This window comes from Pantherophis guttatus, chromosome 8 (genome assembly GCF_059756535.1).
Source record: "Pantherophis guttatus breed Tessera chromosome 8, ASM5975653v1, whole genome shotgun sequence".
Classification (NCBI taxonomy): domain Eukaryota; kingdom Metazoa; phylum Chordata; class Lepidosauria; order Squamata; family Colubridae; genus Pantherophis; species Pantherophis guttatus.
The window spans coordinates 45,096,474-45,122,142 of record NC_142070.1 but is presented as its reverse complement, the minus strand read 5'-3'; the positions used below and the strand labels follow the sequence as shown (position 1 = coordinate 45,122,142).

General features: G+C 35.7%; 1 protein-coding gene across 5 annotated transcripts in view; it reads right to left on the bottom strand.

Annotated features, from left to right (window-relative positions):
• RWDD4 (RWD domain containing 4) overlaps positions 1-25,669 on the bottom strand; it is a 60,694-nt gene that overhangs the window by 20,207 nt on the left and 14,818 nt on the right. For 2 of the 5 annotated variants that reach the window (XM_087874711.1, XM_034442821.3), the window contains 18 exons: positions 25,506-25,583; positions 25,332-25,421; positions 23,258-23,813; positions 22,211-22,410; positions 20,853-21,259; positions 15,443-15,597; positions 15,139-15,347; positions 14,573-14,712; positions 13,332-13,442; positions 11,183-11,341; positions 9,941-10,064; positions 8,991-9,200; positions 6,687-7,567; positions 5,960-6,099; positions 5,030-5,158; positions 2,373-2,704; positions 1,190-1,323; positions 309-437 (listed from right to left, as the gene is read on the bottom strand). In XM_087874711.1, coding sequence (XP_087730837.1) covers positions 309-437; positions 1,190-1,323; positions 2,373-2,704; positions 5,030-5,158; positions 5,960-6,099; positions 6,687-7,567; positions 8,991-9,200; positions 9,941-10,064; positions 11,183-11,341; positions 13,332-13,442; positions 14,573-14,712; positions 15,139-15,347; positions 15,443-15,597; positions 20,853-21,259; positions 22,211-22,410; positions 23,258-23,813; positions 25,332-25,421; positions 25,506-25,583 — 4,184 coding nt within the window. The remainder of the gene's footprint in view (positions 1-308; positions 438-1,189; positions 1,324-2,372; positions 2,705-5,029; positions 5,159-5,959; positions 6,100-6,686; positions 7,568-8,990; positions 9,201-9,940; positions 10,065-11,182; positions 11,342-13,331; positions 13,443-14,572; positions 14,713-15,138; positions 15,348-15,442; positions 15,598-20,852; positions 21,260-22,210; positions 22,411-23,257; positions 23,814-25,331; positions 25,422-25,505; positions 25,584-25,669) is intronic. The other 3 variants (XM_087874712.1, XM_087874713.1, XM_087874714.1) reach the window with 2 other exon arrangements.

Genomic DNA, 25,669 nt, shown 5'->3' with positions numbered 1-25,669 from the left:
CTAGCCAATATAAAGCTTGTTCCTAGCTTTATATTGTCTTAACTGAACCAATGATAAAGAGTATTTTAATTATTTTGCCAGTGTTCAATGGCAGCCACAAGGTGTATAAATTTTGTTAGGCTTTGTAACCTAGGAGGGAGGCTAGGGGGCTTCAGTGCCCTGAAACAGAGTCTGGGTCAAGATCTTAATGGGGACCGCAGACCTGAAGCTGATTTAGTTTTCTGCTGACTGAGGGATGTGGGAAAGTGACAAAGTGACAAAGAAAGAGCCAGCTAGGTGAGAGTAAAAGAATAATTTGATGGTACTACCTGAAGATCACAAGAAAATAATCTTTAGTGATAGCCACCCCCTCAGCTGCAGCCATTGGTTCCTGGCTTTTCAGTCTAGCAACTACTTCTCCCTTTTTGCCACTGAAAACCATTGCTTCGCTTGCACTTCTGCAAAAAAAAAAAAAAAAAGAGGAAAAAAATACAGATGGAAACTATTGTATTGCAAAATCAATTCTTTAAAAAATGCTTTTTATTCACAGATTTATGTGTGGCTCATTAAGAATGTAAGTTTGAGTACTATATTTTTAATCTTTATTTTTAGAGCCATCAATAAAAAAAAATACAGAACAAGATCTAAACCAATGAGCCAGGCCTCTTTGGCCCTTTTCAGCAATTCCTTCATCCCATATGCCTCCCTATTCGAAGTCTCATAAGTCATAAAACCAAGCAAGTCACTGATACGCCCCCCCTCCCAAAGTATTTGCCACTTCATATATCTCTTGTTCATAGCTATATTTCTTTGATTGTCTTGAATTATTTCTAATTTCAGGTTCTAGTACATACTATATCATTTCTGATAAGGCTATACAATTCTGCCTCCCTAAATGACAATCCTTTATTATTTAACTGAAATTCCTGAAAAAGGAGAGTATTCAATATACTGTAACTCAGGATTCAGCATTCAGTCCTGATATTTACTTGTTTGTTTGTATCCCATCTTTAATATTGCAAGAAGAAATAGAGAAAATCTTGTATTATAAAGTAGTGCCTGAACAATTGTCAAGCAAATTTGCCATAACTATAGGGCTTTTCTTCATGGAATCTACTACATTCTGCAAACCAAGAATTACTGAACCAATAGCTTATTTTTATGTAGAGAATTTTAATAATTTATTAGCATGAAGTTAAGTTACACTAACCTATACGCACACAGAACATAATCTTTTACTGAGTTCTTTGATACTAGTAGAGAATGAGTCTTGTGCATAGGAGCTTCTTCAGAAAAAAGGTAGACTTCATGGAGCAGTTGGCATGAATGAACAAGATCAAAAACCTGAAACATTTGTGGATGAAAGTAAATAGTCAACCAGCTGCCAGCTATTTCGTATCAATTTAAAGCCCCATATTTTCCCTCTTCTTTTTAAAACCTGCATTGTAGAATATAACAGGAAAAATAAAAAGGAATCATTTAGTTATGCAGGAAAGCCTTATTATCTATTCTAGGGTCTCATTGTCTGCAGTTGGAAAATATAGACCAGCTCTTCTAACAAGGGGTAAAAGTATCATGTATTTATAGAGTTTTTAAATGTACTTTATACATCTGCAGACTTTTATCATATGTAAGTTATATTTTGCATTGCATTTCTTGTACTGTGAGAGCCAGTTTGGTGTGGTGGTATTAGACCTTAGGCTAGAATCTGAGAGACCTGAATTCTAGTTCTGCCTTGCACAAAGCTAGTTGGGTGACTTTCTCTCAGCTCTAAGAAGGAGGCAATGGAAAACCACTTCTGAAAAACCTTGTAAAAAAATTGCAAGAACTTGTCCAGACAGTCTCCAAGAACCAGAGCCAATTGAACAGAAAAAAAATATATTTACAGTAGTCTTATTCCAGTAGCTTGGTTGGAATGGAACCTTGCTAATAAGCAGGACCACCTGTATAAGAACCCTTTTAATTAAGCATGATTTTTTAAAACACATTGTTTCAAGAATCTCTAGCAAACAATTTATCTAACAAATCTGATTATTTACATCCACAAAAAAGGAATACTTAATTCCTATTGAAATTAGTTGATTTTATTTTCTTTATACAACATATGCAGATAAAGCTGGTTTCTGCCTACTGGGTTATTTCCCCAATGTTCCTGGGAAACTATCAAAATATCTTGATATAGGAAGAGCTTTTTCCATATTTAATGTATTTGCACAACTCTCCTAACTAAATTATAAATTTTGGCTCCTTCCTCTGAAAAGCAATGCTAACAAAATCATCTGTTTGTGATGTTTTTACAATTATGAATATCAACTGAGCAAAGGACAAAAAATATTTCCAGCTAGGTCTAATCAGAGCATATAGACTTTTGAGTTTCTAAACAACTAACTCACCTGAATTTTGTGGATCCCACTAAAAAAAGCTATCAGAAGTTGTCCATTCATTGAAGATGTTAGTATTGGTGTATCCAAAAATTCACCAGAACTATACACCACTTTTTGCAAGGAAAGATCCCAAATTTTAATGTTGGTCTTGTCAGACACAGCCACCAGCCTGTTGTCCAAACATACTGTGATAGTACTAATATTTTTCCCAATTTCATGTAGAGTGAAGACCGCTTTGCCAAGAGTCAAATCCCACATTTTCAAAATACCATCCCTGGAAACTGTTGCAGCTATGAGCTGTTTCTGGGTTTCTCCTATTGCTGTAATTCTGTCCAAATGACCTATAGATTCAGCAGCAGAGTTTTAGAATTTTCTCACAGGTAGAAGATTAATTTCAATAAAATCAGCCTATTGACCTTTCTTTGCAGAGAAATTAATAGCTTTTTAAAGCCACGTTGTTACAGCTGGTGTGATGAATACTTTGAGAATTATGCATGCCATATATTTAATCAATAATTTCTATTCTATCTTTAGATATCTTAACATCTTGACATGAGAGGAGCTTTTTCATATTTAATGTGTTTGCACAACTCTCAACCAAATTACACCTTTTGGCTTCTCCCTCTGAGCAATGATGCTAATAAAATCAAATTTTAATTGTTAAGATTAGTTTTACTTTTCCTGGAATGATGGTAAATTTGAACAGAATGAAAAAGTGAAAATTAATATTTTTCTTGTGAAGGACTACTAGGCTATTTCTTCAGATATTTCTGCTCATTAATATCAAACATTATAGAATATCAAAAATAGAAATATTTAATACTTCAGAAAATCAGAAATATTTTTAGATCAATGAATAAATCCATGTACCTGACCTACAGAATGTTATTTTCTGAAGGATACTGATATGCTAAATGTTTCAGTTGGGCATGAGAAATAATGTCAGGTATTGACACCCATTGAATATATCATTCCTCAACAAAGTGTATAAAGTCTCTGGGTAATCAACTCACCATCTCCTATATAAATCTTTCCCAAAGTATAGCCAAATATAGGGGAAAAGGCTATGATTATAGGGATAAAACTTTTTTTCCAGCCTCCAAGATTAGAAATTCCTGAAATTATAAATTCTGGTTTGGGTTTTTTTTTTTCCTCCCCCTGCCCTCTCCCCTGCAAACAAGAGATGCCGTAGCTCCTCTCTAGATCACCAAGTCAAAGAGAAATTTGGCTTGGTTGATCTACACAATTTCCTTTCCAGGATTTTTTTAAGTGGAAGACAACAAAGAGCTGAACAAAAAAATATTGCAACTATCAGCAGCAAACAAAACTGAACACAAACATCTCTCAATTCTTATTTCTGTCTTGATGCCAGATGGATTAGAGCATCAAAGATTGCAGCCAATTGATTTATATTTAGAACTGCTCTGCTCAAACCCCAAGAGCAATAAAACTGATTAAAATCAATTAGTGGAAAGAAGCAATTAGTAACTCCACAATAAATCCTTAAACAGCTCTGAGAATAAGGTCTGCTCTTGTCTTATAAAAATACAATATTGTATTGGTACCTCCTTTATAACTCGAGGAAAGATTTTTTTTCACAACTGAAATCCTATTACTGATTGTACTGCATTGTTAAATGCAATGCAAGAATTGATTCATATCCTTACAAAGAATAGTAAGAGTTGTTTCCTTGTGCCTGGTTGTCATAAAATTTTAATCTATGGGCTGTTATACATAGTAGCACCTGGTGTTATCAGAGAGTACAGCATTGTGAAACATGGTATTATCAAGTATTGTAAAAGAATGAAATCAATAACATGTCAGAGGTAGATTGAATAGCATCAATGCTAACAAATGAATGAAAGATTTATCTTTCTCTTGGGTACACACTTTTTGTGATAACAGTGATTATGTTTGTAAATAAAAGATGGTTAGTTATTTTGCTTCTCGTCCAACTATTTGCTTTCAGCACCAGCAAGTTAAAGTTTAAAAGAAAAGAAATTCGTGATTATAATAACCAACCAATTTTAAATTGGCAGATTGTTCAGCACACCTACATAATAACAAAGTTGATTTGTCTGAACCAAATTGCAGGTTACATACATTTATATAGTACTAGCCAAATCTTATCTTTATCTTTATCTTTATTTAAATTTATATACTGCCCTACTCCCAAAGGACTCAGGGCGGTGAACAGCCATAAATAAAACAAATATAATATAAAATTTAAAAACAAGTTAAAAGACATATTAAATAGATTTGGCCCATTAATTAAAACACCCCTATTTTTAAGAACAGATCCGAATTAAAATTAAACAATTAAAAAGGGGTAGGCCAGCCCCGCTTGATGGAATAAAAAGGTCTTGAGGCCACGGCGGAAAATGCGCAAATCCAGGATCCTCTGTATCTCTGGGGGGAGCTCGTTCCAAAGGGCAGGTGCCCCCACAGAGAAGGCTCTCCCCCTGGAGGCCGCCAGTCGACACTGTTTGGCCGACGGCACCCTGAGAAGCCCCTCTCTGTGGGAGCATACTGGTCAGTGAGCGGCTACCGGTGGCAGAAGGCGGTTTCGTAAATAACCAGGTCCTGAGCCATTTATGGAAATCAGCCTATGTAAAATTCTTCATGAATTAGGGATTAAATCATTTCTGAAAAGATAATATTGTCACCTTTCAAAAGATCACAGAGAAGTCCACCAGGAGCTATAAGGCAAGAGGTTGAAGGTATAAGAACAGGAATAGAAGATTTCTGACACTGGGATAAAAGAACTGGCAGGTAAAGGTATTTTTTTGGATCACCTGAATCAACATGGGAAAATATGTATTAATAATAATACTGTAATATACATCTTATACAGGAAATATTACATGTTACATTACTGTTTCCAATTCTTAAGAGCTATAGCTTTCAAAGTGTAATTATTAATCATTTACCTTCTATAATTAAAAACCTCCATACTGAATTTTGTAGCTACAAGTTTTCCCAATTAATACAAGATTGGCTTAGACATTGTTAGAAACATTTCTCTAAAAATAACTAATGACTAATTTCCCAATAAATTCAAATTAACTATTTTTTTCCACAAAGGCATATCAATAGAGCACACAATGCTAAAGAGAAATGGGTCTTCCATAAAAGAGATCTGCTTTGAGACGCTAATAAACATCCCAATCATCCCAATCAATAAATCAGGAATTCTTTTAAACTAAAGCTAAAGAACTGAATTGCTTTGAATCCTTGCTATCCTTTGGAAATGACTAAACAGTTCTTTTCAAATTCCTAGGTGGCTCCTCTCTGCCTATCCTGTTGTTTGTTATATATTTAAACTATAAATGTTTTCTAATGTAAATCTAGGTTTAGGTCTTGCTTATTTGGTGAATCACCCTATTAAATTTCCCTTGTGCACTCTTGTTTGGATGTTTGCCTGCAGTTTGTTTTATGGGATTAATTCTCCAGGTATATATGAATAGTATAGTTTAGTTCTGCCTTTGCTGTTTACATCCCAGTAGTGACATTTACAGATTAAAAACCAAAACACCGTAAAGAAATGTAGAATCAGAATTTTTCTATAAAAATCAGAGGCTCAGAATTTGCTCTACCTGGTGCTACTGGTATATCAGCTGCAACAATCTGATGAAGACGGCCTGTCAGCTGTGAAGCCATCTGGCATGGATCTTTTATTAAAACCCTCTTGGACAATTTGAGAGTCTCACTTAATAAGGCTAAGTCAGGTATAGTCCTGTTGGGGGAGCCAGAGAAAAAAATGGTCAGCATGCATAGTTTTGATTTCTTTGCCCCCAAAGCAAATGTCTTACATGGTTTTTATACAGAAGCTTTCTAAGGCTGAGCTATTGTATTCCTTATTCATTGCATGACAAAATGATGAGTAGAATATAAACACAAAATAGTTGAGTGACAAATAATTAGAGTGTTGAAATGCTCCTATTAAGGATAGGAAACATGTTATTTAGTGAGTTGTTGAACTATTTTTTCCCTTCATTATTAGCCAGCAGGTACACCGATCAAGGCTTAGGGGAGTTCAAAAACAGCTGATTAGAGTTCTTTGAGAAGATGGCATACAGATCTGATAAAATAAATAATGTTCTCCAGCCAGGCTTTATCTGAATGTTATTTTGATGTATAGTGAATCTCTAAAACATATTTCAATGTAGACTATTGCAGACTTTCCGTAGTTGATACTCTCTGGAAACGCCTAGTTCTAATGGGAATCCTAGCCAGCTCACAATGATGTAGTAAGTGGGGAATAATGAGCTACTTCATTATATTAGGTTAATGCAGAATTCTATTTTACTTTTGTGAACTGACCTGTCAATATTAATAGCTGCTCCTAGATCTTCTTCAATACTGACAATTGATGAGGCCCAGGATTTGTACAAAAGAAATTCATAATTAAAGAGGCACTCTTTAATCAGAGCAGCAATATTTTTTGATCTGATGAGATGATATGGAGCCCCAAAGATTTTACGGATATTGAAGTTGTAACTAGTCTTGGATCCTTTTTTGAGAGTCCAGGCCAGAGGCTGAAATATTGATGGCTCATTGCACTTCCTGAACTCCTGTGAGCTTCTACCCAGGTAATAGTCAGCAAAGATAGCATGTAGTGATATTTGGGAATCTTGTGATTTCAGGTATCTTTGTATGCACACATGCTTTAAAGACGTATGAGCCCAAGCAAAAACATATGTGTTATCAGTTCTTTGCTCTCTCAAATCATCGCCAAGATCATCTAAAAACTTCAGCCATAACACTAGTGGAAATGCTGACACTGAGCTTTTTTGGAATTTATTTATTTCTTGAATGACCACACAATCCATTGACATGAGGTTGAGCAATTCTTCCTGAGTGATGCCATTTCTTGAAAGTGTCAAATAAGCTGCCATCCTTTGTATAATTTGTTCTCCATGAGATCTTTCCATTCTGCTCAGCCTCCAAGAATACATGTCAGGTATACTTTGAGGGAGATACACCTCTGTGTCTGGGCTGAAAGATGTCCATAAACAGGATTCCTTATAAGCACAGTATAGGTAAAGTGGCAATGGGCAGGCTTTGCATGCTTCCATTAAGTGATTGAACTGATACTGAGAGAGTCTTCGATGATCCTTTTCGAGCCAACAGATGATAATTTCATTGATTTCTTCAAATGTTAAAGGAGGTATTTGAAAAAAATGTTCTTTCAAGGTGATTTTCTAAATAAAATAAAGATTCCTCAGTTTTTGCTCTGTTATTAACAATCACAAAAGCAACAAGATCACTTTTGCTAATCAAATGCAAGACAATCTAATCAAATATTAGAACAAAGGAAATTTTACATTACAGTGAGATTTTTTTGTCACTTAATCCCATAATCACAGGTCTGATTTTCAGGTTTACAATATAAACTCAAAACTCAACTGAAATTGTGCATGTTTAGTACACATATGTGCATAGCTGCAAAGTAGGTTTACATTAAACTGTGTATAGAGGAACAAAAGCAGATTTTTCCCCTTCTATTTTGTCTTCCTGAGTTCAATTTCGTAGCACTGTTTCACCAAGTCTACCTAGTACTAAGACTGAGAAAAGATCAAAATACCAGGGTGATAAAACATGAGAAGCTTTTCTATTGGACCCACCCTTCACCCTTCACACGCACACTTTGTTGTAAATATTAATTTAAAAGAAAAAAGGTCCTGCTTTATACACAAAACTTTTCATTTTCGTTTTCATCTTTGAATATGAATGCAAACTTGAAATTGAGGTCTGAGTTTAAAACAACAATGAACAAAGGAAATTTTACATTGCTTTATTTTTTCCAGTTTACATTTAAAAAAGTTAGATTTGTATGCCAACAGGCACAACAAAATCATTCGTCTATTATCATTTTGTCTAAGGAACATAAAATATTACAAATAGGTAGAAAAATGTGCTGGAATATAATATATTCTCTATAATGCTTAGGGAATTTAACAGAATTCCACAACACTGGTTAATAGAATGTTGGCGATAAGACTGTTACATAACTTTTCCTGAGAACCTGAAAGAACAAAAATAGTATTCTGCCACTCTTTAGATATTCTGAAATGGCAACTTCCAAAATTTAAACTTTCCCTTTCAATAATTAAATGAATCTTAAGTTCTGAAAATGTCCCTTATTTTGCCCTGACAATAGGGTGATCGGTGGACAATTTTGTGAATCCTGTGCTGATCCCACAAAATTTATGACTGTATTATAAGGCAGCAGTCCCCAACCTTTGCGGCTTGGCAGCTCAGCTGGAGTGGGGGAGAAGGAAACCAGGCTGCATGAGTGGTGGGTCAGCATGCATGCAGTTCAATTTGTGCATGTGGTGGGCCGGCAGACACGCATACGTGCCAACCACTCACATAGCCTTGTTCCGAATAGGCCCCAGTCTGGTAGTGGACACCTTTGAAGCAAAAGCAACTGGCAACGTAATAATTTTGATTCCTTATAGCAGTGGGCCAGGGGTTGGGAACCCCTGTTATAAGGAATCAATATTATTATGTTGCCAGATGCTTTTGCTTCAAAGATGCCTGGCATTATTAAGCTTTCTTGGAATTCCAACTATTTGAGAAAATATGGAATGAAAAACAATTCATTCAGGAACTTCATTTTACCTCCAGTTTTCTTATGCATGAAATGTCTGATTCTGAACAAGTAGAAACAATAAAATGCACATTCTTTGGTAATTCAGGTGGTATCCAAGAAAGGGCAGCACCATATTCCTCTGATAAATCATCTATACTATCCAGGCAGATTAGGAGTGGCTTGTCTTGTGTAGCAAATTCCAGCAGAGAGGAAAATTCTTCTACCAGTCCCTCAAAATCCTTTTTTGAGAAAAACAAAATATGATTAGATAATGAGTTCTGTGCTGTAGCTCAGGCATGGTGGCTATTAGTAGGGCTCTGCATGCTTTAAAAATTACTCAGATGAGATATTTTGGAACACACGAAGGCTGTCCAGAGATGCTTCCCCCCTCCCCCCTCCCCACAAAAGGCAACTGGGTTTTCTTGGTGTTTTTTTTCGTTGAAAACTTTCATTTTTCATCCAAGAAGCTTCTTCTCAATTCCCCTTCAATTCTGAAGCTTCTTGGATGAGAAGTGAAACATTTTCAAAGAAAAATTTAAAGTTTTAGGGGATGAGACTGTCTTAAGAATGTTAATAGTACTATAAGTTTTGAGAATTATCTATATTAGGCCTTTTGGGAAAACAATACTATTTTGTCTAAATAAACAGCAGGGCCAGGCCTGGTAAAGATGTAGGTGGGAGACCATCAGACAGCCCTATGGCTGCAAATGATGGTGGGAAATTTCAGAACAAAACAATTCCTAGAAGAAGTTGATGGAAATGCCTTTTCCCTATTTTTGCCACACACAAAAAGCTGCATAGCTTTTCTGAGTTTTGTTCTACTCAAGATATCCATCTGCCCTAGAACTCACAGGGAGCACTGATCCCATCTCTGTCCCAAGGTTTGTGATCTGCTGCCTACTGTTTTATATGAAAAAGCATGAAGGTATAATAAAAATGAATTGGTGCTTGATCAAAACAAGGAGGAAATAAATAATACCTCAGATAAAGTGACAGAAACATTATAAATGTCAGCTATTTGGTAGCAAAGACTCAGAAGCAGCCGTCGGACATTTCTACTTTCTCCAGTTATACCAATAAATCGAAGCACAATTCTGAGATTCCTGGGTCAAAAAGGAAGAAATAAACAAATAAACTCTCCCATTGGAAAAGGCTCTTTAAACTGCTAGCTTGAACCTTTAAAGCCTTTTTGGTTTGGGTCAGGTTACTTGAAAGACTGCCTATCTGTAATATGGTCCCTGTTCCACAAAATAAGGTGAAATAGGGGGATTCTGGCAGTGAAAAATTGAAATTCAATTTTTTTTACTACCGTTCTGTGGGCGTGGCTTGGTGGGCGTGATGTGGCTTGGTGGGGGTGGCAGGGGAAGAATACTGCAAAATCTCCATTCCCACCCCACTCCAGGGGAAGGATACTGCAAAATCCCCATTCCTTCCCCACTCCTGGGGGAAGGATTTGCAAAATCTCCATTCCCACCCCACTTTGGGGCCAGCCAGAGGTAGCATTTGCCGGTTCTCCAAACTACTCAAAATTTCCACTACCGGTTCTCCAGAATCTGTTAGAACCTGGTGGATTTCACCTCTGGATTCTGGGCAACAAAAAGTTATTGCTTCAAACTATTTTTCCAAGGGGAGCTCTTTTTTCAGTCTGAGTGAATTCACTCAGATTTTTTTTAAAATTAAAAACTACTTGCATTTTTTTAAAAAAGACCAAAAAAATCTTAGCTTTTATTGCTTGAATTATCTTTTATTTCAGAATCTGCTAGAAATAATGTTTTGTGCTGCATTGTAATCCCTGGTACATTTTAAGAACTATATTTTATATGTTTAGTAGAGTTTCTTCAAGATCCTATGGTGATGATGGCCTATCCCAATTCAATAAATAAAATAGTTATACTATATAGGGAATGTTTTTTAAATAATTACTTTTTTAAAAACTGTGATTATTGAACTGAATTGAGCATAAAATATGCAAATTATTACAAACTTAATATATATTTTCATTTTTCAATATAAAGTTATTTTACATAATTCAGAGGACTTTGGGATCCAAATCAAGCTAATTCATAAGAAGCAAACATGCCAGATAGCAATAACTAAGATCTGTTAAGAATTTGTCCAAATTCTATGTTGACTTTTTTTGAATTTTCAAGCTACCTATATTTCCAAGGACTTACAGTTCTTAATATCCCTGCCAGAAAGGAGTGCTAATAATTCTTCTTACCCAGAAATCCAGTTTGAAGCCAAAGAAGCTACTTCTGCAATGATCCCACTTTTTCCCGATCCTGCCACACCACAAACAACAGTTACTTTTCTGTTTAAAGATGTAACCTGATTCTTCAGCTTGCTCAGGAAGATTTGTCTTCCTTTTATACGTTTAATCCTATTTGCAATGGAAAAGCATATTTTTGTAATGTCATGGCATAGGTGAAAATCGCAATTTTTAATCAACTTAAACAAACCAGTTTATCCCAGACTTCCAACAGAATACTTTTTTCCTGAACTAAAATTGGAGTCTTCTGTCCCAATAACATTCAGATGTCTGCTTTTAGACTGTTTATACGAGTAATAATACCTTGCTTTGCACTTGAACAGGAAAGTGTTAATGGAGTCAGAATAACTACAAATATATTTTATAGCAGTTGCAAAATTGGTAATCTGCAGGGCCCTCCTTTCTTAGGAGAAGCTATAGGTAAAAAGCCCCAGGAAGTGCTAACAAATGCTTGGAGAAAACTACCCCTTCCCACCGCAGCCCCAAGGAGGGATCAGCCAAGTGGAATGGAAAGCAGCATGCAGTTTGGAGAAGGCACTGTAATTTTGGGCTAATATCTATTCATACTAAACCAAACCTAAAGATTGCAAAGCACCAATAAACCTTTAGTGGCCTGCTAGCATTGGAAACCAATCATCCAATCTCTGTACCCCCGGAACATACTCCAATTAGAAATAGTGTAAGCAAAAATTATTTGTTTAGTGTTTTTTAAGTCTGCGTAATTAAAAAAACTAAAGGCAATATCTATGTTAGAATGGTTGATATGGGACTGGTTTATGGGAACAATGTAATAAATACTCCACTCTCTGCTCCTCTTCCTCCTTTTAACTTAAAATCCTCAAGTTTTTTTAAGTGGATGGTGTTGGGACAACATAAGGAACCATAAATGAATTAACCACATTTGATAATACAGTCTGAGTTCATTGTGTAATGTACACCAGAAAACTTGACTGAGTAAAGCAGAGTCCACTTAAATATGATCTGCACTAACAAAGCTGTTGTGACCTAGGCTACATACTGATTAGCACTTCTTGTGACTGAAAGCTGTAATTTTCAATCCCCCTCATGCAGCTCCCAGTCTGTGCTGAAGCAATGAAATGCTTAACAATTCAGGCTATTTGCAAATTAAAGTAAATACTCAAAGAAATATTTGCTCTGCTCTGTTTAAAGTCAGTTTAGTGCATGCTACCAAGAGAATAGACTGCCAGTCTAATAGTAGAATAGACTGAAATGAATAGGCAACTAATACTTTTTAACCTGTCTGATTGTACAGCTCCTTACAAAAAATTTCCCCAGACTACACTAATGGAATAGAATAGAATATAACTTTATTATGGTCATCAACCAGCAATAGACATACAATATATTAAAAATAAAACTGACATTAATAGTGAATAATAACATCCCTGTTATGAAAATACATGATCTCAATCCATTAGGGTCACTCCCTAATTTATGTGAGTGGAGAGCCGATAAGTATGTGAGTAAATGTATTTTTCCAAAAATTGTTATAGATATCTCCAAAAAATTGGCACAAGTTGACAGCTATAATTCTGTAACCAATTTTTTTCTTGTGGACATTGCAGTGACACAGAATTTTGCCACTGCACGCATGGTAGCCGGGTTTGAATCCTGGAGGAGAAAGCCTACATAAAAGTCATCTGCTTTTAGGTATCGCTTCTCGGCCTTTTGGCTAAGATCAAGTGACTACACTAATGTTGTTTCATTATTGTATTGTGATATAACATTAAAAGTATGCAACATAATATTTTTTTTCTTGGGGAATGGCCTGAACGCTGTTCAACTAAAGCAGAGGTCTTCAAACTTGACAGCTTTAAGACTTGTGGAGTTCAACTCCCAGAATTCTCCAGCCAGCAATGCTAATTCTGGGAGTTGAAGTCCACAAGTCTTAAAGCTGCCAAGTTTGAAGATCTCTGAACTAAAGGGTTGAATCCAGCTTGCTTCAAACACCCACAGTACAAGAAGCTAATAAAGATGTATTTATATATTACGGTACCACATTCATTAGTGAACCCTTAAAACTCATATTCCCTTTAATAAAAAGTATTTCTGATAAGCAATAAAACCCTACAAAACTTACAAGGCCTGATAATGTTGAATGTGTTCCAGAATCTCTTCATCATTAAGAATGTTAAATTCTTGCTTTCTTTTAGTACATAGTCTTTCTGGCATTCCTTCTGAACTGATGATTCTGGTCAAATGAAAATAGAGAAAAATAATTTGTATGTTATAGTGTTCATGAAAGCATGTAGAAGAAAGTATCCAAACTTGCTTTGCTTTGCTTTAAGGGATTCCCAATTCCATTTGAATTCAGATATATCCTAGATCCGTGATGGCGAACCTATGGCATGTGATTATTATTATCAGTGGACACGCGAGCTTCTGGGCCCACCAGAAGTAGGGAAACAGGCTGTTTCCTGCCTCCGGAGAGCCTGGAGATGGGGTGGAAAACTTCCGGTATCTTCAGAAGGCAGAGAGGCTCAAGGCAATGGAGATGGATTTGCGGCAGGATGTCCCACCGGAAGTTGTCAAACAGGCCGTTTTCAGCCTCCAGAGGACCTCCGGGGGGGGAGGCCGTTTTCACCCTCCCCAGACTCCTAGAGAGGCCCTGGAGCCAGGTGAGAAAGAAAAACGGGCCTACCTAGCCATCGCGTGCCAGGAGCCGGGGAGCAGGAGGGGTACGCACGCATGCGCAGGGGCAGGGCGCATAGAATTATGTGTGTGGACATGCACGTGTGACCCCCCTGACCCCCCCCCTCCTGACACGCGATGGCAAAAAGGTTAGCCATCTCTGTCCTAGATCATTTTGGATCAGTCTTACTCAGTACTGGATATAAGGTTTGGTCCTTTGTGCAGTATTTATTTGAAATTACCATTTTCACAAAGGTGTAGAAAGGTTTAATATAAGTAAAGAGACACATATATAGCACAGACCTCAAAATATTCAATTAACAATAGCAACCACATTTTTTCAAAAAGGTATTACTTTTTAGCATCACAGTTTATTGAATGTTACTGTTACTTTCAGTGCATCACCATTTATCTTTTCATATCTGAATCCAAACTTATATAAACTTAGAACAGACTAACAGAAATCAAGTTGGTCAGGATTTCCCAGAAGTGATCTATAAATATAGCCAACGGAATTTAATTTGTAATTTGTCTTAGGAAGTGAATCTAAGCATGGAAAGGCAACAATAATGTATTTTGTTCTATTTCTAGGACTAAGTATAGAAAACCAGTTGACTGAACCCTAGTTTTAGGAATAAGTTATGCATTCAGTGTCCACAGTTCTTTTCAAAAAGCAGATATGAAGCTAACCTGTTGAAATGATTAACAACAATTTTCTGAAAGTCATTGCAAAGGCATTCTAGGTAGTAGGCATGGGACCTGTTCCTGTTGGGATTGATGCCACCTTTTCCCCAGCTAACATTCTTCTTGTAAATATTTGTATGACGAAGCTGTAAAAGCAAATCTATTAACTTCTATATGAAGGAAAGTGTTTGCAAGTAGATTAACACAAAAAAGATCCAAAGCTTCTTACACTGTTTGACTAAAAAGCAGACTCAGTATATAGTGGTGAATAAATGCTAAACAAATAAAATGATAAATTTAATTTTTCAGATTTCCATTAACATTATGGTCCATAGCTGATTAGGAAATCAAGATTTTCAGCATACTCAATACATTTTTTTCAAACAGCTGCATTGCTTAGCCATAGACCTCAACAACCTTTACAATACTATAATAAGATGCATTACAATTCTCAGATTCCATAATACATCAACGATGGATCTTTAAATATTTCCATCTGAAAATTAGGGTACTTTTAAATTTACCGTTATTTGTACGGAACATGACAACCTATGCCCGTTTGATAATCCTACCCTGGAATGAATGCTCTTCACAAAGTTTTGATGTTCTTCGTTAATAGTTTTGTTCACTTCTAGTTTTAATGGGTGGATATCAATATATTTAGATGCCTGGGGATCTGACAGATTGCATTGTAGGTCAGTTATATTTCTTTTGAAGCAGTGACAGTGATCCTCACGTGTTCCTTGGACTCGGAATCCTTGATTCACTTCCTGCTGCAGAGCTTGGAAAACATAGAGAAATCAATTTAATATAATAAATCTCTCCTTGAACAACTATAACAAAATACCATACGGATTGTAGTTTGGATAGCCTCACTTGTTCTAAGCAGCATGGCTGCATCTTCTTGACCAAGAACAATTGTAGCATATTCCTGAAGTATCTTATGCAGTTTCTGGAAAGACTCCAGCCATTTGCTTTTAGCTTGCTGTCTGCGACTTGGATCTTTACTGAAGATATCTCTGTAAACTGTGCTGGGCAGACAAAATAAAATGTACAAAGTATGAGAAACCACTTTCAAATTAATAAGACATTCTTCTCATCTTACTATAATATACACTCACTCTAGTGATAAGTGAAAGCAACTACTGGAGAATTTTCTTTAAAATGTGTTATGGACAAAAGAAATATGGGGTTATATAGGGCAATTGTGTTATTCTACATCTGGGATTGCCTCCCAAAGCAATACATGCTTGCTTGATTGCTTTTACCTTGAACACCCAAAGTGGGAAATAGAGGAAAAGAAGTTAGTATAAATAAAAAAATATAAAAGAAAGTTCATTTTGAAACATCATAATGATACAATCATTAGCTTTGAAAATCCATTAGATGGGCCTCTGAACCATAAGAAACTTCAGAAGAGTCTTTACAAATCTTAATGTTTTGTTAGTTTAATAATAGGAGAGAATATTCTTCAAAAAGTTAGGGTCTATGGTACTTGGGAGTTTCAAAATTTTAAAGTAACAACTTACATTGTACCTGGAAAACATTAGTACAGATCTTTTAATGTGGACATCAGTTACTAGCTTACCTGTTGCATTTTGCATCAGTCACAACTTTCATACACCTTTCAGTTATCATCACATAAAATAAATAAAACAGGTATAACAAGTATGGGTAATTATCACAAAAACTGACCAACAAGAAATGGCTGCAAATGGCATAAATGTTTAGAAGTATTTTCTATCCAAGCTGCTACCTAGGAATATGATGATATTTGAAGTTCATCAAGGAGCACTCCCAAACTGCAGATCTGTTCTTTCAAGGGAGTGCAACTCCACCCAAAACAGGATAAATTACAATCCATGAGTCAAATTTCCAGTGAAAAAAAAAGCTGCATCAGTCGCTGCCAGACGTTCCTTTGGGATCGTCAGCTTCCATCGCCTGTCAGAGCCGCCTTCACAGCGGAATGGCGGCTCGAAAAAACTCCGTTTCCATGAGGAAACGGAGATAGAGCCGGCAGGGGTGGGTAGAACTCTCTGCGGAGTCCCAAAAGTTTTTCCTTTACTTTTGGGACGGAGCGGATGAGATGCCCCGTATCCCCAGCCGCTGCTCCGGGCTTTGGGAGACCTCTGCTGATGCAGAGCCAGGCGTCAAAAGCAAGCCTGCAAATTTAACAGACTACTCAAAGAAAATGTGAGCTGGACCTGTAATACTGAACCGCAAGTATTTTACTGATTTTTTAAAAAATTACTTAAGAGAGAGGAGGAAAAGAAAGAGGAAAAAAAGCCTTTTAAAATGGCGTCGGCTGGAGGAGAGACTGAAAGGGAAAGTTCTTCCGTTTTCTATTACTACAATGTAGCGGAATAAATACCACTGGCTACATTTGTAGACAAAACTTCGCTCCTGTGTCTTTTTCTCTTTTTCTTCCCTTGGAGACTTGATATTGTTGTTGATTGGAAAGAAGTCCCTTTTTTTTTTTTTTTTTAACAAAGCCTGCCTGGGCGGAAACATGGCACTGAGACTCATAAAGTCAGATAAACAAGAAGGGGGGGGGATTCCCCCACCAACAACTTAAAGGAACAAGTCTTAACTCTTCAGTCTCAGAAACCTGATTTTAATATAATAGAATTTTTTATAGAGGAGATTGAAAGAAGGGAGGAGATTGTGAATCAGCAACTTGAAAAATTTAAGCAGGAAATTAAAGAATTGGTGAAATCTAAGTTTGATTCTTTGGAGAAAAAATTCTCAAAAGTGGCTAATGGCTTTACAGAATTTATGATACAGTTGGACACAAATACTAATGTACTAGAATCTAAAATGGAAGAAATTCAAGATAAATTGGACAATAGAATTCAAAAAATTGAAAATGATTTGACAAACACTCAGGATAATAGCTTAGAAGAAAAACCTAAAATGGATGCTGATCAAAAGTATGGTAATGCAGAAAATCTGCAACAGAAGATTGAAAAAGAGATTTTAATGGTACAATATAATTTCACAGAATATGCGATAAGATTAAGAGGTTTGCAGGAAAATAATAGAGATGATTTAAGGAAAATATCTTCTGAATTTCTAGCTGGGATTCTAAAGGTTCAACCTGACGAAGTGTTTTGTAGGATTGACAGAGTTTATCGAATCAACTCCTGGATTGCCAAGCAAAGGCAATTGCCTAGAGATGTGGTGATTTATTTTACAGATAAAGAAATTAGGAATAATATCGTGCAAAATTCCTTCAATTCTAATTTGCAATTGTATGGAAGAAAGATTTGGATTTACAAGGAACTCCCACCTAAGATATTGATGGAAAGGAAGAAATTTGGTTTTCTGGTAAATGAGTTAAAAAAGAGAAATATCCTATTCAGGTGGGACGCCCCAGTTGGTATTATATTTAGATACCAAGGAGAAAGATATCAGCTAAATACTGTTGAAAGAGCGGAAGAATTTTATCAAAATAGGTTGAAAATGAACTTAACATCTTCAGGTATAATACAGGATAAGCAGAAGGAGCCGGAAATAAAGGTAAAATATCGAATTACAGAGACTGTACCAGATGAATTGCCTTTGGATTTATTGGATACCCCAGCTGGACTATCTACAAATTTGAGAGAAGTGGCATCTAACCTTAATGTGATGACTTATCAAGGCAAGGATAAGCATGGAAACCAATTAGGGGATATACAAGGGATAAAAAAGAAACATGAGATACAAAAACAAAACCAACAAGACCAATCTACAAAGCAGAATAAAAACCGACCAGATGATACACAATTTGTAGAAAGGAAACCAGGATGGAAACCAAACCCACAAAAAGAAAAGAAAAAAAGAAATAGGTGGCATAAAAATAGAAATTTCTAAATCAGGCAACAGTGAAGCCAGTGACTTTAAAATATGAATGATTATGTGTAAACACAGAAGAGGCGACGTATTGGTTAATATCATCCTGAGGATTGTGGCAGATCTCTGCATGGCCGTAATCTGGGGACATGAAACGAGCCTTAAACTGATGGATTTGAATTATCCATTTTGGAATTTCTTTTTGTGTTGATAAACATATTATATTATCTTGAATCACAAGGCAAGAGAATTATGCTGGGGCATGCAGAAGATCGGGTTGTTACCCACTACGATGATGGGAATTAATAATCCTGATGAAACCCACAATTATTACTATATGGAATATAATTATAATGTCACTCGGGTGGTTGTTTTTACTTTTATATATATAAGAAGATATTTACTACTGATGGGGGCAGATATGATTGAAGATCCTGAATAAACTGTTGCACCAGCAAGCTATGTTACCCGATTATGGATGTTGGTTCTACCAATCCAGTGGAAAGACCTCAATGAAGATACTATATGGATTATAAATTTAAAGTCATTGTCTTTTCTTTTTTTTTATTTAGATATAATGGAAAATATAGACATATATTTTTAAGTAGTGTGGGCAGTGAATCAAAGATATCAAGAAATGTTGTGTATGGTAATTTTGCATGATAGTGGGTGAATAAGCTAGTTAGTAGATTGATTAGTCTAAGAAAAGGGATTTTTAAGTGATATATTTAGGGGAGTGGAGGAAATGGATAGAGTGGAATAAATGTTAAACTAGATTTTATGGGGAAGGCCGCTTTGAAATGTTATAGTAATATATATAGAAGATTAAATGTTAAAGTAGGACTTATCGTATAGTTTTAAAGTGGAGAAGTTATTCTATAATGTCATAGTATAATGTCTTTTTTTTTTCCTTTCTTTTCTCTTTTCTGAAATGTATGGATAAAGGGGGATGTTATAATATTAATAATATTTTTAGTAAGTAAAGGTCAATATCTAGAGGAGGGAGTAAGTAATCTGTTATGAATTAGGGTTTTTTTTTTTGTTATGAAGAAGTCACAGGGGGGGATGGGTGGGGAGGGGGGGGTTAGGGAGGGGGAGGGAGAGGGGGAAAAAAAGGGGGAAAAATTTGTATTTGAAAACTTTTTCAATAAAAAAAAAAAGCTGCATCTACTGTCATGTCAGTATTTGATTTTAACATGCTTTCCACCCAGCACATTGCTGAATTTAAGACAATGTTTAAAAGCACATTTGCTTTCTTGGAGTTAAATGATGATGATCATTTGAGCTGGCTATCATCAGACTACTGAAAATCCCACTGAAAAACTGTGCTTGACCTCTTCCTGCAGTTTCATGTTATATCAGACCACATAGAGCACAAAAGAGTTTGAAACTGTTTGAAACCATTCACCGGTGGCCTAACTCTGAAATAATAATCCCTGAGCACCATCTTCTGGTGACAGGGAGAATCAGACACCAAAAAATAATACTTCCAATACCTAATCCCAGTCAGAAAATCTATAGAGATACCATGGTTATAGGTACAGAAAAGCTCAAAAACTCAGTAAAAAAGTAGAAAAAATTTCCTCACTCCTATCCAATATTTAGTATTGGTCATGCAGCAAAATGACCAAAACTGTTCTACAGAGCTGAAAAAATTGACTAAATTAGGCAGAAAACTAGTCTCCTCTAGATAATCTGGACATAGGGAGATGTAATTTCTTACTTTTATCATAAATAGAATAGATATCATTTGGAGAAAGATGAGGGAACTCTTACTTAAATTTGCACCCACAGGCTTGAGTTCTCCTAGTTTTAACTTTAATTTTCTAAAAACAAATAGAGTCAATGCAAATTTAATTTACCACAGTCATGCAAATATTCCAGATGCCCTGAATCAAGTGATATTATTCATGAAGGCATAAGAAAAATAGCAAGTTTAGTGTTAATAAAGTCCAAAGACCCTAAATATTTCAAGATAGAATAACAGAGTTGGAAGGTTTGGTTTGCTTAACTTTGGTTTAGTGTATTGCATGTATTTAATACATTTCTAAGTGATAACATATAGTTTAGCTTTGCTAGTTTCAGCTAGCTGCCTCACTGTCATATGCATTTGATGTTCTTGCCTTGATGCTTCAGTAAGTCGAGGTCTAAGCAGAGCAACATGAAACAAATACATGAAACATCTTTTCAAAGTAATACACAGCCTTACTGTAGGGAAGTGTCATGCCCTGCAGTATCTCACAGTGTTACTGGGCTGAAATTCTGTTCCCCTTTGATTGCTGACTGGAAATTATCATAAAATAAATCTTGTAGGCAGTCCACAAGATACCATAGTCAGTGGTATCAAACCGGTCTATGAAAGGCATATTCCTCTCTTTGAGGTTCCTGCAAAAATAATTTATTAGAGTAACCAATGCCATCAGCCAATTAAAAAAATCAAAACCCAACCTACCAAATAGGTTGAAGCTTGTAAACTGCAGGGATGCAGTTTTCATCCACCTTGTACCATTGATTCAAAAGCTGAAGTTCTTTCTCATATTCAGCTACAGTCTTTTGGGTGAGTAAAGAAGTATTAAGCAGATCCAATTCATTTGAATTAATCACTTCATGTTCTTTTTGGCTGCTTATCTCAGCTTCAAACTCTTCCATTGCATCAGGATCCTGGAAATCCTGAACAATTTCACTTTGACTTTCATTTCTCTCTACTTTGATTTCATCTTTCAAATCAGCAGGGGGTACGTTCTTTGATGTTTTGATATTCAGCTTCCTACGTATCACCGTGGCTTTAATTAACTCAAAAATTTCCTTGCCTATTATTTCTGGAAGAGAGAGATCATCATACTTCTGGCCAATAAAAACCTGAAATGCAGCATGGAAAATAATTTTAAAATGATTCTTAGCAAACAAATCATTATTTTCTCTGAAGCTGATGGCATTCCAATTTATTTAATATATTGTGCCAATTGGAAATTAAGCAATCCAATGAAGCAAATGTTATGAAGATGATCCAATTAATTTTGGTACATAGGTGAATTCTGCTTTTTCTTTCATCTAGTAGATTTGTAACAGAAATAGGTTCTTAAGACCAAAACGTTTCATTAGTTGGATTTGTATGTGGCTGGTTTCAACTATGGAATATTGAAAACGAATCATAGGGTTAGATTAACAGAATAAAAGAGTTGGAAAGGACCTTGGATGTCTTCTAGTCCAACCTCCTGCTGAAGTAGGAAACCCCATACCCTTTCAGACAAATGGTTGTGCAATCTCGTCTTAAAAACCTCCAGTATTGGAGCACCCACAACTTCTGGAGGCAAGTCATTGTGCTGATTAATTGTTCTAATTGTCAGGAAATTTTTGTTCTCTTTGATTAGCCATAAATAGTGACCTACAACAGTGATTCTCAATCTTTTCTTTACCACAGACCCTTTTTAAATACATTTTGTGGTCACAGACTATGGCCACGGACCCCCGAGACTTTACTCAAGATTTCAATTGTAACATTTCTTCATGGGCCCCCTGTGACAACATCACGGTCCTCCACAGATCCACAAACCACAGGTTGAGAACCAGTGGCTTACAAAATACAGTTATGTATTGGATTCCCATATCACACTAAGTCCAAACCAAACATTAGGGCCTAGTTTGAAGTGTAAATTCAGCCAGTTGTTGTCTATTTAACAAGCCATGGTCATTTCTTACCATGATGAGTGAACTCAGGACTAATCAGAGCAAACAAACGTCACCAAAACATATAAGACTGCACAATAAAAATGTCAGATGAAAATGTATTGCGAATTCTATTCAACTTACGATAAAGGTTTGGAATCCCAATTTCTGGCATTTCTTTAATGTCCTTGTATGTAGAGAAGCCATTTGATGATCATTAGTGATACCATCTTTTACTCCCCACCTTAGATCAAACACATGGAAGTCATAACCTCTCTTTTTACAGTAGTTGTATAGCCATGGGAAGGATTTCTCCATTAATGCATTTCGTTCTACTTCTGAATCTAATTAAAATAACAAAGCAAAATTGCTAAACAGCGTTATCTTGATTTAAAGCAATCCTATGTAACATCTAAAACTTAAAAAAAAGAATTGGCAGAGTTGCATTTATATCCAGAAATCTAACTGTAATACAAGTGGTCCTTGACTTATGACCACAATTGATCCCAAAATTTCCATTACTAAGCAACACAGTTTTTAAGTGTATTTTGTTCCATTTTATGACCTTTCTTGCCACAGTTAAGTTAATCACTACAGTTGTTAAGTTAGTAACACAGTTGTTAAATGAATCTGGCCTCCCCATTGACTTTACTAGTCAAAAAGTTGCAAAAGGTGATTCCATGACCCTGGCCTGGAACACTGCAACAGCCATAAATACATGCCAGCTGTCAAGCATCTGAATATTGATCAGTATGCTGCAATGCTCATTAAGTGTGAAAAATAGTCATAAATCACTTTAGTGCCATTTTAACTTTGAATGGTCCCAAGAATACTTGTATAAAAAAGAATGCCCATTGAATTAGAAAGAGAATCTCTATTAATTACTTTAGTTTATTTGAATACATACACAAGCCCATACATATACACACTATCCAGCTACTAACTACATCCAAACATATTTAGCTTAGTGTTCTTGTATCATGTGCTGTCCGACTATGAAGGTTTTAATTTATTAAAAAATGTACCAAATGAACAAAAATATAGAATTACAGATATATTCATGTTTCAGATGATGCTATTACTTGGCTTCCTAATTGTTTGAATAATAATTTTAAAAACTATTTAAATCTCAAGGAATATTCATTCTTGTTTAGATTAGATATAGGTCTTCTATAAAATTTATAGAAGTACCTTGATAACCTCCGCAGATATAGATCATAAACTTTTTCTTTCTGGTTAAACAGGGCAAATGGATTCGTCCTCTCACTACATCCCTACTTGTTTTTGTGTCTGCTGGGCTCTTCTGACAACAGATTACATCATTTGTGGCATTCAGGGTTTCCATTAGGAAAATGCTACGGGGTTTAGTTTCTTCTGTCTCGGTTTTCAGATGAGATGTAGTCAAAAAACTGTAACCCTTGTGAACAGCCTTTTTTGCTTCATTCTCTTCTGATCCATTTATGTCTGAGAACTGCAGAGAGCCTGAAAGTGTGCTTCTGGATAAATATATTATTCTTCTGTTGAATTTATTATCCTGGATTGTGTCTTTTTCTTCTAAATGAAGAAAGTCGCCACTTGTTTGCCTTTGGGGGAACTCTCTGTAGTTTTGCATTGATTTTTGTGTTTTTGTTTTGTATTTGGAATTTTCAGTGAGTTCAGAGATTTTGTCTCTAACCAGAGGCTCCTCTGAACAAATATTGACAGCTGCATGGTAACTTTTGACCTGACCTCTACCGTCTCCTTCCTGCTAAAGAGAAATAAGAGTTTTGTAATTAGGTACATAAATTATAAGTACATTATCTATTAATAAGCCAGAGGTGGGTTTCAGCAGGTTCTGACCAGTTCTGGAGAACCGGTAGCGGAAATTTTGAGTAGTTCGGAGAACCAGTAATAAAATTCTGACTGGCCCCTCCCCCATCTATTCTCTGCCTCCCAAGTCCCAGCTGATCGGGAGGAAATGGGGATTTTGCAGAAACCTTCCCCTGGAGTGGGGAGGGAATGGAGATTTTACAGTATCTTTCCCCTGCCACGCCCACCAAGCCACGCCCACCAAGCCATGCCATGCCCTAGTAAAAAAATTTGAAACCCACCACTGTAATAAGCATAATTTTTTTGTAATGAGGACAGTACCCCAAGTATCTCTTTCCTTCCATGGAAGTAGAACATTAAAGGCTTAGAAAGAATAAAACAAACTTAAATTTTACTAATATATAGTACCCGTATTTGCAATTAGTATAAATTTGAATAAAAATTATCCTTAAGTGAAAATTTATTCAAGGTGGTTGTTATTATTGACTTTTTAGACATAGCAATTTCCTATGCTTTTAAATCCCACTTCAGTTTTACTTTATTTTTTCCAGTGTTTGGGATAACAAATAGAGGTATCTAACAAAAGAAAATCCATCAATTTTTCTTACTGACTAGACAACTCTGTGACCTGTTGGGTCATCCTTTGTACAGTCTGATGTCACCAGGATGAATATTAAATTTTAGGCTAACCATTTCTTTTTTACATTACTGCCAGCCAGTTCTGTGATTATCTAAGAAGAATACATATCATAAATAGAAAAATAATTGTAAGAAATCAAATTGAACAAGTCAATATTATCTTAACTAAAGAGATACATGGAATGATCATGAGTGAACCAAAAAGCAATGGGAGTGGGAGTGACTTCTGACTTCCTGCCAGCTTCCCCAACTTTCTTTGTGAGAAGCTGGCAAGGACCATTGGAAATCACCATCATGTGACTGTGGGGAAACTGCAACGGCCACAGCTTTGTGAATAAAACTAGAAATTTCAGTTCCACAGGAATAATGGACCTGTTTGGTTTTTTTTACAAACTCTTTAATTTAGCAGATTTTAAGTACCTTGATTCAAAGGTTGTTGCGGTATAATACACCATTTGGGCTAATTTGAGAGTACAGAGAAACAGATAAATCAAATCAGAGTTTTACTAATATATAGATGTGCTCTTATAACAAAGGAACTGATTCCACTCCTTTGAAACCAAGTTGGAGTTTGTGATCAAATATTTTGAAAAATACCAATTCAACAGAAACAGATTCCATTAACAACATGATCAGCAAATTTATAAAATCTTTAATCTTCCATTTGAACAAATTATTTTAAAATTACACTGATTGAAGAGTGGGAGAATATACAGTTAAGCCATAAGTTTATCAATTTACCTGTCTATTATTTAATGGCACAACACTTCCCAAAATTATATTAGAGAAGTGGGATTTATGGAATGGTTTCTCTTACCTTCATGATGAATGTCTCTGTATTGTAAAGGTGTCTTTTATTGCTTAAAGGGCGATTCAGTCTTTTAGCAAAATGAAAATACATTTGATGCTGGAAGGAACCAAAACACACATTAGGAAAATACTTGCTTTCCAGGTTTTTCCAAATATTTAAAGGAAAAAAATAATCACCTACCTTTAAGTGCTTCTTCACTTTCATGTCTGTTTCTTCAGTTATTTTTACATATGGAATATTCCAGTGGCATCTTTGTTTCTAGAGGCAATTTAATATCTTTAATATTTTTAACTATTAATCTGTTTGCTAACTATCTTCTTAAAAATACTATTTTATTTGGATGT